General features: G+C 32.8%; 1 protein-coding gene across 1 annotated transcript; it reads right to left on the reverse strand.

Moving 5' to 3' along the window:
• LOC120213915 (transcription factor BEE 3-like) lies at positions 1-2242 on the reverse strand. Its single transcript, XM_039211956.1, has 6 exons — positions 1789-2242; positions 1581-1700; positions 1424-1489; positions 1279-1347; positions 1114-1191; positions 1-154 (listed from the first exon to the last, which is right to left on the reverse strand). Exons 1-6 carry the CDS (start codon positions 2194-2196, stop codon positions 41-43), a joined length of 855 nt encoding a protein of 284 aa, XP_039067887.1. The 5' UTR covers positions 2197-2242; the 3' UTR covers positions 1-40.
• Between the last annotated feature and the right edge of the window lie 12383 nt (positions 2243-14625).

Raw genomic sequence — 14625 nt, forward strand, 5'->3', positions numbered from 1 at the left:
GTGGTGAAAAATAAAGCATGTCCATCATCGTATGTAGAAATTAAGTGAAAGAGGACCATGTTGATGATGATGAGTGGAAGCAAGCTACCCCTCCGACATTTCCTTCTCTCGTCAAACTTTCCAACTGATCTTTTGCCCCCAGTGCTTTTTCTCTCTGCAATTTCCCATTCATTTCAGCCAAAACAATGTCACATTAAAATTTGCATATACATGTATATAAAGAAAGTACCATATCTATTTACGAGGGTAAATGAGACGGACTTGGACGAATAAAATTGTGTTCGTGTTCGCTTGTTTATTATGAAATTGTTCGTGCTTAGTTTAGTTAGCATTTGTGAACATGTTTGTTTATTACTAGGAACTAACTAAATTAGCTGACCTTATTCCCATATGTAATGGGGTGAGGGGGAGGTAAGTAGTAGGCTGCCCCCAACGCCAGGTTGAGAGCAGCTTCCGTGGAAGACCTCCGAAGTCAAAATTATGAATTGCCCACCGTGAGACTCGATCCCACGACCAGAAGGTTAAGAGCCTTGCGCTCTACCAACTGAGCTGGACGGGCAATTCATAACCTTGTGGTCGTCGGATCGAATCTCACGGTGGACAATTCATAATTTGACTGCCGGAGGTCTCCCACGGAAGCTGCCCTCAACCTGGTGTTGGGGGCAGCCTACTATCATATTCCCTTATCCCATTACATATGGGAATAGGGTCAACTAAGGAAACTAACAATATCTTTAAATCATTTTATTTGCAAGCTAAAGAAAAATGGTAAAATTACGCTATTAATCTTTAACTTTTTAGGTTTCACATTTTGAACTCCAAAATTTATTATATGTTCAATTTAGACCATATCTTCACCAATATTTAAAATATAGAAAAAAAATAAAAGGAAAAGAGAACCGGTAAACAAGCTTATAAACGAGCTTTATTCGTGAACATAAATGAATCAAACACATTCTATTCGTGTTCATTCGTTTATTAAATGAACATAAATGTTTTGTTCTTACTCGTTTATTTAGTTTAATAAAGGAGCGTTATACGAATTATTCACAAACAATTCATCGAACACTTTCTTCATTTACACCCCTATATATATATACTTTCAAACTATACCTGCAATCTTTCCATGGCATCTGAGTCTGAATTGAAGTCATAGTAAGTGCTTGCTGCTGTTAGCTTCATTGAAAGAAACTGTAAAATTTCAAAAACAGTCACATTCATGCATGCATACATCATACATAGGAGACAAGTGAATGGGTAATTGCTCTTTCAACTGACCTCAACTTGGTTCTGCAAGGACTGCACATAACTGATTATCTCATCTAACATCACTGCCATACCCATGGTCTGCAAATAATCAAAAACATGAGGAAATTTCTGTGATTTTTTTGGCTAATTTTAATGAATTTTTACAATGATTTACCTTGTAGCATCCTGGGACAATATCTTGCAAGCATCTTAGTCTCTCATTGATTTTCCCTCTTCTAACCTGATTGATAAAAACAAAAGAAAATATCATTTTCAATTGGTTAGAATGGTTGAATCAATCAAAGTTATATGTCTTTCTCGAGAAAATTTACCCTTTCTGCCAAACTATGGCTGTCAGTAGCTTCACCTCTTCTGGCCCTGACATGAACCACATCTTTTGGTTTATTTTCTTCCTTTTCATTGTTTTTTGCTCTTTTCCCTCTCCCAGAATTCTTCATAACAAACAAAACCCAGATCGAAAATGAAGTAAAAATTAAAAAAAAAGGAAAAAATATATGGAATATATACATATATACTTACATTTCTTCTCTTGGTCCAACTTTCTAAAGGTTGTGGAGATGATGAATTCCCAGAACTACTTTCTGACACATCCAATGATTTTCTCTTGTTGCTTCCAAGGAATTCGTTTTTAGCAGCGACAAAGGGTACTGACTGAGAAACTGGGAATGCTGCAGTTAAACCCTGATTGGTATCTTGGAAAAAACCAGGCGGATTTTCTCTGCAGTTTCCCGGAATTTCAGCACCTTGGTTGCCGAAGAAGCTTTCATTGGAGAAGGGGAAGAAGGTTTGGAGATTCAAGGCAGCTGAATTGTCTATGACACCTTGGTTTAGCACACCACAGAGTGATGACTCCATGGCTGTAGGATCAATATCCAAGAAAGAAAATGATTGTTTAAAATTCTGCAAATCTGATGTGAAATCAGCCATATAGAATTTATGGGAGTTTTTTTTTCTTCTCTTTCCAAATGGGTGTTTGGATGATGAGAAAATGTGACTTTGTGTATATTTATAGAGTGGGATCAATATACTGCTGCTCGACATGCATGTAAAAACAGAATCTTCTTTCTTTAACTCTTTTAAGTTTTTCTGGTAAATTATTAATGAATTATGTTGAAATAATATTTTTGGCCATTAAATTTTTAAGGGTAAAGTATAGTCCCCAATTACATGATATTATTTTATTGAGTCACTGGGTATTAAAAATATAAAATAGTTCCCGATTATAGGGTATTGTTTGTTGAGTCTTCCGACTATTAAAAGTTACAAAATGATCACTCAGCTACTCATATATTTTAAATTCATCTTTTTCCGTTAAAAATTGACAATCATATGAGCTAAACATCAACCTACTAACTATGATAGGATAAATCATATTTAATAATATATATTGATATCGTTGTTACTTTCAAGCACTAGATCGACAACATAATGTTTCAAACATTGGCTCGACGACATAATATAAACAAAGAGTTAATCCAAAAAGTACAACTCAAAGGGTTATGGGATTAGATTTTATAATATCACAGTCAACAATTTAACGTCCAGCTCAGACGACCACCAATTTTTTTATCAAAAAAAAAAGATGAGTTTGAAACATATAAATCGTTGAGTGGCCAATTTGTAACTTTCAATAGTTGAGGAACTCATTAAAGCAATGTCATATAGTTAGGGGACCATTTGTGTACTTTATCCAATTTTTAAAAGTTATAAAATAATTATTAAAATATTAAATTATTATAAAATCATTATTGCAACTGTATAATAAGTGTTAAAATACGATAAATTTAATATATATTTTTATAATAGGAACTATAAAATTTAATAATTATTTTATGATAGTTTAATAAATATGACTAATTTGTAACTTTTAAAATTGTAGTGACTAAAAAGGCATTTATAATTAGTTCATGACCTGCATGTGTAGTTTATTTTTTTCTAAAGAATGAAACTGAGTGGCCGCGTGGAATTTTGGCTTCTGTCTATTACTCTTAGGCTGGGTCCCATGCTTTAGGAGATATACCCAATAATAAAATGGGCCCATGAATAAGCTTTCGGCCTATTTAATTGTTACTTTTATATTTTTGGATTTTTCACTTAATAGTTTTAATAAAAAAAATAACCCTACATTGAATTTTAATTAGTTTGTTATAATTTTTGTCACAATATTTGAAAAGAAAATAATTTTGAGTTTGGTTAAACATGTAATATCCTTTTTTTTAAAAAACATTAGATATAAAAATTAATATAATGTAAATTCAAATTTTAATTTAATTTATTGATATAATTATTTTTTAAAGTGAAATAAAATTTTAACATCTCTAATTTCTTCATGTATCATTATATTAATATTGCTATCACATACAAAATAACATATAATGTAATTGAATTCCTTTTTATTTGTATATAAAAGAATATGATCTTAAAAAACCTATATTCGTGTAGCTCGTCTCTTTTCTTTTTCATCTTTGTTCATCGACGGCGACACCAACTCTAATGTTGGTTGCCGATCGTCGGTATTCTTTATTTTTTTTTTTCTATATGTATCTTTATTTTCTTTTTCTTTTTTAATAAGTTTGCTTGCGTTGCACATTTTCATATGCCTTTATGACACATTTTCTTATGTATTTTTTACATTTTTCGATTTTGGCCGTTTTTATTTATCTTTTTCTAAGGGTTGACTTGATATCGCCACGACTGATCAAGATATCGCTTATATGATATCTTGTGATCTTCTTTGCTTTTGACCTCGGATTGGATTTAGATACACAATTTGCGTTTGTGGATAGCTTTTCACATCGCTCGAGTCTGATTTGTGGTTTGTCGGTGGTCTTTAATGTTTGATCCTCTTTTGTGGTTCGTTTGTCAATGTGATCAGATATGTTTTATCTATATTTGTTCGAGTTTCTTGGTTAGATTTAATCTTTCCTTGTATTGTCTTATATGATATTAATTACTAGTTCTGTTTCAATGATTATAGGAAATGTTCCTAGCTATGTGCTTAATTTACGACTGTGATTGTAAATCTTTATTATAATTTAGGATATTTCCAATTTTAAATAAAATTAATTACTACTAAAAAAATGATCTTAGGCCCATATAGAGCGATTGTTTTATATTAATTTATTATTTGTTATAATTATAAATATTGTGGGGGGCTTGCCATCAACACCACACCAATGTTATCATTGCTGCAATAAGTGAATTTGGACATAAAATGGGTGTATCAAAAGTATTTGCTTTAGTGGTTACAAAGATGTGAATCTTTGATCAACTATACATTGCAACCATCCAACTATTCCCAACATCTACTTTTTCAATTATTTTAAGAAAAAAAATTCAATAAAATCACTATTTGAGGATGCACTTATCACTTGGAAATGCCCATCATGTTCTATGTACCATGATAAATATAGATTTTCATAACTTGGGTGTTTCTTTGTTTGATGTATAGATAACTTATATTAACAATAATATACTTTTACAATTATTTTAGCTTTTAATTTGTAATTTTAGAGAGAACAAATATAAATTTTATTATTTTAGAAGGTTAAAATGTAATTTTATTATGGATTAACTTAAAATTTATTACTTGTAAAGAGACTAATCCATATTTTTATCAAATTAGAGGGTCATGTCCCTTACCAAACCCTACATTCACCTATGTCCGTGGGACAATTGTTTAGGTACTCAATGCATTTTAATACGTTCGAAGATATTATTTACATTCAATGAGTGATCTCAATGATAAAGGAAATGTTCACAATAGTAGCAAATTTTATTCAATCAAGTTGTGTTGTTAGTCATTGTATTATACGTAAATTGTAGATTTAAATCATGTTTTTCAATTTAATTATTGTAAGTCCTTATGATAAGAGTACGTAGATTAAATCCACAAATTATGCATAGTGAATGGACTAACGGCATAATTTGACCTTTTATAATGTGATGAAATTAAAAGTTTTCTACAATTATTGTATAAAATTCTTAACTCGTAAATAAATATAGATAAATTTATGCAGTATTCGAACTTAAGTAAAAGGAAAAATAAAAACAAATTAACTCAATGCATGTGAGATGTGTGTTTGGTAAGTGGGCAAAAGCATTTATGTTTTATTTCTACTAAGGGCATAAATTGCTAGGCTTCCTCAACAAACCAAGATATAGTGGTATGAATTTATAGACTATAGTCTATACAAATAGGTGTTGAAAGATTTGATTTTGTGAAATTGAAGCCCTTTGCCCAAATTTGGATATAGTTTGAAATTTTGGTAGGTAGTAGGATTTGGTGCCTATTAAATAATGGATTCCCCATTACTCACTAATTGTATATTGAATTTTAGGCATCATTTCGTCCACAAATTCACCTCCCTAGAAAGGGTTTGTTTTGACTTAGGAAGAAGATGATTAATTTTAGTACCAAGTCGTTGGGAATTGGAAGTATACGAGTACACGTTTGTTTCAAGTTATGAGGTATAATTAACCTCTTTAGTCAAGCAATATCAAGTTGCTTACCACTTGAATCAATCCCTATGATCAATGATGTTAGTTGTTAAAAATAATCATACTGTTGTAATTGTGAAAATTATAAGAGTAAGAATGAGAGTAACTGCTCTAAAATGATAAATCTCAATTTTATTGTTTTCACAAACATAATAAATATAACAAATAATTATTAATATTTTGAAATCGAATTTTTATCGTATGCTAAGGGTGCTTAATGAGTTGAGGAGCTCGTGAGCTGCTCGATTTCGACTCAGTCAAAACTCGTTAAATGTCGATTCGGTCAAAACTCGTTAAATGCTCGACTCGTGTTGATTCGACTCGAACTCGAGCTCAACTCAATACCTTAACGAGTTAAGCCGAGCAAAATCCAACTCAACTCGATAAGTTCGTGAGCAGCTCGTTAATTTTTTATATAATTTTTTTAGTAGTGTGGTGTTTACAAGCAACAATGAATGGAATGAATAGATGCTGATTTTCTTATATTTAGGATTGATTATGTATCATTGGACTTCTTCTTTTTTTTAAGAATGTTTTTTAATATGTTAGTTTGACATTTTTGTGGATTGTTACTTTAGTTTTAATATGTTAGTTTGGTGTATCAATGGATCATTATCTTAGAGTTTTGACTTTGAAATTGCTTCATTGACGAGCGTCGTTTAACTCGTCAAAATTAAAATAATATCCTCTTCAAATAAAATAAAATGTAGTATTGAAAGAGGGTCGATTCACAGGAAAAAATACGAAATTTCTGTGCAAATAAATTTCGAGTTCAGATCTAAAAGCAATATTTTAGATGAGAAGAAAGAAAGTAAATAAAAAAAATAAATCCAAAATAAAATTGAGAAAGAGTAAATCAAAAGATAAAGAAATAAAGTTTCGGAATCACAAATAAATGAAAATTGCCTCGGGCTAGCTTGATTCAATTCCTTCGATCATCAAAATGGATTTTGCTCCGTGATTTATGTCGGTTACAGTCTACAAGGCCCAACTCATTGTAACTTGCCCTTCTCTCATGTAACAGATATTCCTAAGTCTATCTTTTGAAAGACGATTCTTGAGTGGATTAACCACATCTATTGCCGTTAAAACAATCAGAATTAAACTGGAAAGACCAGACTCAGATATTTTGTCTCGTCAAGAATCGAATTTGATCTCGTATTTCTTTAGCGGACCGTCGCTAAGATTGTTCACAGAAAATCGAATTGCCACAGGCCGATCCTTCCTCCCAACTGTAAATTAAATGATATCTAGACCAACGAGTTCTTTTTATTTGAAAAACATTTAAAATTGTAGCAAGGCTGATTTCTAAACTATTTAATCAGAAAGACGAAAATGTATTTCGAAGAGATTTAAGTGATGTTCAATTCTCACGTATGGAATTGATTTGTACTAGCTCTCGGTTTAAAAGGAATTATCTAAGCATGATATGGTTGATCATACTTACCATAGTTTGCAAAAAAAATGATTTGAAAATAAAGAAAGTAATAAAAGAAAAAGAAACTTCGATTGACAAATAAAAATGCAAAAACCAAGTAATTCATAGGTTTCTTCAGCCTTACCCATGCACTGGTATTTATAGGCTTATGATTTCCTAAAAATAACAAATATAATTCAAAATAAAAATCCTTAATAATCCTAAGTGATAATTTCAATTCAAATGTTTTGAAAATCAATTTAAAGAAATTGAAAAATCCTAAAATTTCTCTCCAAAATTGTGCTTAGTGAATTTGCTTCCAGAATCTTCCAGCGCCTACCAGATACTGCTACATCAGCTCCACGTTGTGCCCAGCGTCGTGCCCATGCCTCCAGCCATGACCAGTAAAATAAAAAAGGTGTAGAATAAATCCTTTTGCTGCCAATTCTAACAAGCTAAACAATGCACATAAAATAAACAAAAACAACCCAATTCAGTAGTGAAAAATTCTTAAAGAATGGGAATTATCAAATAAAAAGTGTCATTCTCAAGCACTTATCATATTCCCCCTCTCTTGTCTCATACTTGCCCTTAAGTATGCTTAGATCAAACTAGTTAAAAATTGTAATTTACTTCCTCCAATCCATTTCATACTTAAGCAAATCATAGAAATTAAGTTTAATAATCATATGACTTTAACACCAATCAAACGAATAAGCATAAGTAAGAATAAATCAAATAACAATGCAACTATCCATCATCCATTAATAAAAAATTCAGCCCAACTTAATTCCACTCCAAGATTCACTCCAATCACTCAAATATGTTTCAGGTGCCAAATTACGCTCAAATTCAGAATTGAATAAGGATTTCCATAAGCTTGTGACATAATCAATTCTCCACCAGTTTAGAAGAAATAGGATGCAAGATCATTAGGTCTTTAGAATGGATGTATTGGGGCTTAGGTAAATGTAGGGAAAAGGCAAAAAATGAAGGTTAAAAAAAACAAGACAAAGAATTTCTAACAATATTACTAAAAGTTAACGATCGAAACAAAATGAATGAAACAAAAGAAACATGTACAAACAAAATTAAATGAACCAAAACTTTTTTCTCTTTTTCTTTTTACTTTTTTTTCACAAGCTGTTATTTTTTCTTTTCATGGAATAAAGCTGCAAATAGACTTCAATTCTTTGTCTTCTCAAGGGTGAAAAAAAAGGGTGAAAAATAAAGAGACTTGGGTTCAATGTTAAGGTGAAATCAAAGAATGGGAAATAGGCTCAAGTGGGTTCACTAACGGAGAAAAAAAGGGAAGATTTTTTCTTGTGAAAAAGTGGTGAAAAACAAAAAGGTTTGTGGTTTATAATGAAGGTGAAAACAAAGAAATGGGAATTGGCTCAACTTGGTTCACTAATGGGAAAAAAAGGTAGGCTTTTTATTGGGTAAAAATGGGGATGAAACCTAAGGCCTAAGTCATATCAATCAACTTATTTCATGTGTAGTCTCAAAATGCATCATGCCACAAGTTCTAGATTTCTAAAATTCAATTCGACATACACTCAAGAAAGATAAAGAGCATTAAAGTGAAGATAAACATGCTCAAGGCTCAGAATATCACAAAGTGTTTTAGTGAATCAAGCTAGGCGAAAAATTCAACTAATAAGATGAAGAAATGTCACAAAGGTCATCAATTATCATCTTACTCATACAATTCAACTATCAAGGATGTCAAAATTCGAGGCAATTTTATGAGCTCAAATAACCACAATCATGCTTGAAATAGTCGACTAAAAAAGAAGAATTGTAATCAAGTAATCAACCAATTCAATCAAAGATACAATCAAGCAAATAAAAGACAAGTAGAAGAAAGAATTCGATGCTACCTTTATCCTTCCCCTCACTTAATCATATTGTCCCAATACGGAATAAATCAAAAGTAAAGCATAAAGAGAAGTGATGAGTGTTCAGAATAGTTAATCTTTGTTCGTTATTTCTTTAATTTTGTGGAGTTATTGCTGTTGATTTGGTTGTGTTATGCCTATTTTCATGCAGGTCCTTACTTTCCAGAATTAGTGATAAAATGGGCAAATTCTGTATTTTTTTATTATTTGGTCACGGCTGGAGACAGGGGCATGATGCGGTCTGACGTGGCAGTTTCTAAAAGGTTCAGTCAATGGCGGTTTCTAGAAGACTTCATCCGCACGCCTTCTAGAAGATTGACAAGCATAGTTGCATTAGGAGACTAATTTAAGTTTGAATTTAAATTAAAAAACAATTATCTTTTAGGATTATTTTATTTATTTTCTTTATTTATCTCTTAGGCTTTGAGAGGCTATAAATACCCACTTGGGGTAAGCCTAAACTCATCATTCGGATTACAATCTTCTTTTCTCTCTAGTTTTTATAAAAGCTTTCTCTTTGTACTTTTCAAGTTTTTTTTCATTTTTCATTTATTTTTCAAGCTTTGTTTTCAAATGCTAAGCATGACTTTTGTCATGGTTAGCTAAACTTTTCATAAGCCAAGAGCTGTCGCGATGACTCAATTTCATTGGGAGAATTGAAACATGCCCTTAATATCTTTGGAATCTCTCTCAATCTCTGCGCTTATTTTTCAAAATCAAAACAATTTTCAAAATCAAAGATCGACTTTGGTCAAGAGGTTGTTGCGATTAAATGTGTGGGAGGAAGATTCGGCTTATAGAAAACAATTCGACTTCCTGGGAACACACTTGGCGAGATAGCTTCACCAAGAGGGAATTGAGATCGAAATTGACGGTTATTGAAGCAACAATCCGAGTCGGACACCACGAACTTAAACGGTAATTGATCTACGACAATTGATGTTGTTAGAATCAATTACCGAAGCCGGAATCAAAGATTGCCTTGGGTATTCGGTATACAAGATAGAGTCACGGGGATAACCCTTGTAGACAAACTAACCGACGTGAATCCCGAAGAGAAAATCTTATTCGATGATCTAAAGGAAATCGAGTCAAATCAAAGCTTGAGGCTATTTTCACCGTATTTATTCACAAACTTTATTCTCTTATTTTTTGATTTAAATTATTTTTATTTATTTTTACCATTTTAATTTCATTTTACCAAACCCCTCATTTTATTATTTTTCGCCTGGTTAAAACCATTCAAACATTAATTTGTGATTTTCTAAGTCCCTATGGATTCGACCCTTACTTCTCTTTACTACTTATTTCCTTACTTATTTAATTGAGAAAATGAAATTTATTTGACATCCAAAACGACAGTTGTCAAATTGGCGCTGTTGCCAAGGACTTTGCCAAAGTTACTAATTTTTGTTTGCTTTTGATTTATGACCAGGTCTAATCCGGGAGCATTAGTGGAGTACGACCCGGAGATTGAAGCCAAAGCTAGGAGAATCCACGCATAGACACTTCGAGAAAGAAGGAGACAACAAACAAATCCAGAAGAAGATTTGAATTCAGGTAATATAAATATAATGGTCGATCTTACTATCCGGGAGTTTGCTGCGTCACCTACTGAACAAGTGCCTTTGAGCATTGATTTTCCCCAAGGCGAAACTCCGTACCAGTTGAAAACTGGCCTTATTCATCTCCTCCCTACATTCCGCGGATTGCCGAATGAAGATCCACACAAACATCTCAAGGAATTTTATATGGTCTGCTCCAGCATGATACCATAGGGAGTAACCGAAGACCAAATAAAACTTAGAGCTTTTCCTTTTACCTTAGTCGATTCTGTATCGGCTAAGGAGTGGTTATTTTATATTCCTCCTAATTCTGTAACTACATGGGCTCAAATGACTCGTCTTTTTCTTGACAGGTTTTTCCCTGCGGTAAAAGTAAGTGAACTACGAAGAAGAATACTTGGAATCAAACAGCTTGACGGAGAGTCACTTTACGACTACTGGGAGCGGCTTAAGAAGTTATGTTCTAGTTGCCCACAACATGGGTTAACTGGAAAAATACTCCTTCAATACTTTTATGAAGGATTATCTCCCCTGGAAATGAAGATGATCGATACTGCTAACGGTGGAGCCTTGGTGAATATGACTCCTACTGAGGCTAGGGACTTAATATCGATGATGGCTGCAAATTCCCAACAATTTAGCATAAATAATGAACCTTCTCGAAGGGTTCATGAGATAAGTTTATCTTCCTTAGAAAATAAAATAGATAAGTTAACTGAAGTCGTAAACTCTCTTGTTGCAGAAAAGACAGGACAAAAACGATTATGTGGAATATGTGCATTACCTGATCATCCAATAGACGGTTGTCCACTGATTCAAGACGACGCAACACTCAAGCCAACGCAGTCGAAAACTTTCCGGGACCTCCCCAAAGAGCTTATAATCCTTACGGTAATATATACAACCCAGGATGGAGGGATCATCCGAACTTCAGTTATGCTCAGAACCCGAGACTGAATCAAGGCTATCAAGCGAGACCTCCACCACCGCAACAACCGCAGAAGTCATCATTAGAATCGATTGTCGAGAGGTTAGCACTATCCTAGGAAAAATTCCAGGCTCGAACTGAAGCTCACTTCCAAGAGATGGACAAACAGATAAGCCAACTGACTCAAGCCGTAGGGAGATTAGAGTCACAAATGAGGCTATCATCACAAACTGAGCCGAATCCAATAGAGAATGTTAGTGCAATCACCCTCTGAAGCGGTACAATTATTGAACAACCAGACCCAAAGGAAGTAAGGGCAAGATCCCAGAAGAAAGAAGAAACTTCAAACTCAAAAGGGAAGAAGAAACAATTGACGCAGGATCCCAGAAAGAGAATGATGAATAACAAATAGACGATCCGACACCATCTCCCTATGACGTGTCACCACCTTTTCCATCAAGGTTAGTTAAAAAGGATAAAAAACTGAGGAAAAGGAAATATTAGATGCACTTCGGAAGGTAGAAGTTAACATACCTCTCCTTGAGGTTATCCGAAAAGTTCCAAGGTATGCCCGGTTCTTGAAGGATCTTTGCACTAATAAAAGGTGACTTACCAGAAACGAGAAGGTGGATTTAGGTGCGAACGTCTCATCATTTTTCCAACGACCGCTTCCACCAAATTATAAAGACAAGGTATGTTTTTAGTACCTTGTAAAATCGGTGAGGTTAAAATCAAGCGAGCTATGTGCGATCTAGGTGCCTCTATCAACTTAATGCCTCTCTCCGTCTATAATTTAATTTCCACCTAGCCTTTGAAAGAGACGAGAGTTACACTTCATCTAGCCGACAAATCAATTATTTATCCTAAATGACTGATAGAAAATGTTCTAGTAGAGGTAGAAGACTTAAGTTTCCCTGCTGATTTTTATGTGATTAATATGGAAAATGATCTTAGCAAAATTGGTTCTGAAATCCTCCTCGGTCATCCCTTTCTGAGCACGGAAAATGCAAAAATTAACGTTCGAAGCAGTATTCTTACTATGGAGTTCGACGGTGAGATCTTAAAATTTAATGTTTATAAAGCAATGAGATATCCGGATAACGTTCATAGTATTAATTTTGTTGGCATTTTTGAACTTGTTGATGATAAATCTAACTTGGTTGATGATTTATACAAGGAATCGGATGATAAAAAAGACGAAATAAGGGAGTTGAAAATTATTTCACTTGTTGATTCAAATTTGATCTTAACTCCTTTAAAAACTAAATATTTACCTTCTTTTTTACAGGAACCAAAAATTAAGTCGAAATCATCAAGGAGTCATTTGAAGAAATCATTTTTTGGTAAAAAAGATGTTTTGACGGTCATTCTTTTGGACAAGATTTTAAAATTGGGAAATATCCGAAGAAATCTTTGTGATAATTTTCAAATTTCTCATAAGGAATTTCTTAGTTGGAAAAAGCGAATGAAGTGGAAGTGTCTGTCACGGAACCTGTAGTCTGAATCAGGTCGTTTTCATGGGAGGCAACCCATTGTTTTCAATTCCGTTACATTTTTTATTTTTACTTTTTGTTTCATTTTATTTTTATTCATTCAAGCATGTTTAATTTAATTTTTATTTTTATTTTGCAGGAACCGAATATTCTTATTCAAACTTAAACGACGAGGATTTAAGAAATTATGATTCGAACAATGTTAATTTTGGAATCTGTTGAGCAGTAAATAGTCGAACAAAGAAGAAAAAAAGGAGAAGCCCAGATGTGCACATCGTTTCATTAATGACGCACGTTAACAAAACCCAAGGGCGGCTTGGCGCACGATAGCAAAACCCAAAAACAAATTTTCCCCCTTTTTTGTAATGAGACTAAAAATCATACCTTAATTTCAATCATGTTCTAAATCATTTCTAATACTTTAAACACTTTAATTCGACCCTTGACAAGTCAAATATGCCATTAGAATCCACTTACTAACCATATTTCATAAATTCACTTAAAAACCCATTTTACTAATCCATTGATAAATCACTAATTTCTTAGTTTTAAGCTTTCCTTAAGCTTATATATTTTCAAATACCACAACCAAACCAAAAATTTCAAGAAATCATCAAATAAATCTTACTCACCTTTGAAATGGTTTCCATGAGCAAAGAGGAAGAAGATAACTAAGGTTTCCAAACTTTTCCCTTATCTTCCATGTGTTTTATATACCTTAAAAGGAAAGATAAAAAATCCTTCCTTTGAAAAGACCATAATGCTCTTCCAATATTCCAACTTTGATATCAAGTCCTAAACAAAAATTTCCAAAATAAATCCTTGAACTTTTCAAGTTATTTCAACTAAACCACAAAATTTTGAATTCTTACATTTTGGTCACTTACCCGATGATCGGGGTGTTACAGGATTTAAGCGATATTCAATTCTCACGAATGAAATTGATTTGTTCTAGCTCTCGGCTTAAAAGTATGATCTGGTTGATCATACTTAGCATAGTTTGCAAAATAAAAATGATTTGAAAATAAAGTAAGTAAGAAAAGAAAAAGAAACTTCAATTGATAAATAAAATGCAAAAACAAAGTAATTCATAGATTTTTTTCAGCCTTTATAGGCTTGTGATTTCCTAAAAATAACAAAGATAATTCAAAATAAAAATCCTAAATAATTCTAAGTGATAACTTCAATTCAAATGTTTTAAGATCAATTCAAAGAAATTGAAAATCCTAAAATCTCTCTCCAGAATCGTGCTCAGTGAACTTGCTTCCAAAATCTTCCAGCGCCTTCCAGATACTGCCACGTCAGCTCCGCGTTGTGCCCAACATCATGCCCATGCCTCTAGCCATGATAGTAAAATTAAAAAAAAGTGCAGAATACATCCTTTTGCTGCCAATTCCGGTGCAATGATTTTAGTCATAAATTGAACATGGTATCAAAAGTTGGATCTTAGCTTCTTTAAGTGTTTGAGTGAAAGTACTTACGACTTTAAATGCCAAGTTCAATCCGATTTCTAATTATGATATATTGTTTGAAATTTCCTATTCTCAAAGAA

The sequence above is a fragment of the Hibiscus syriacus genome, unplaced genomic scaffold, assembly GCF_006381635.1.
Source record: "Hibiscus syriacus cultivar Baekdansim isolate YM2019G1 unplaced genomic scaffold, ASM638163v2 tig00110045_pilon, whole genome shotgun sequence".
Classification (NCBI taxonomy): domain Eukaryota; kingdom Viridiplantae; phylum Streptophyta; class Magnoliopsida; order Malvales; family Malvaceae; genus Hibiscus; species Hibiscus syriacus.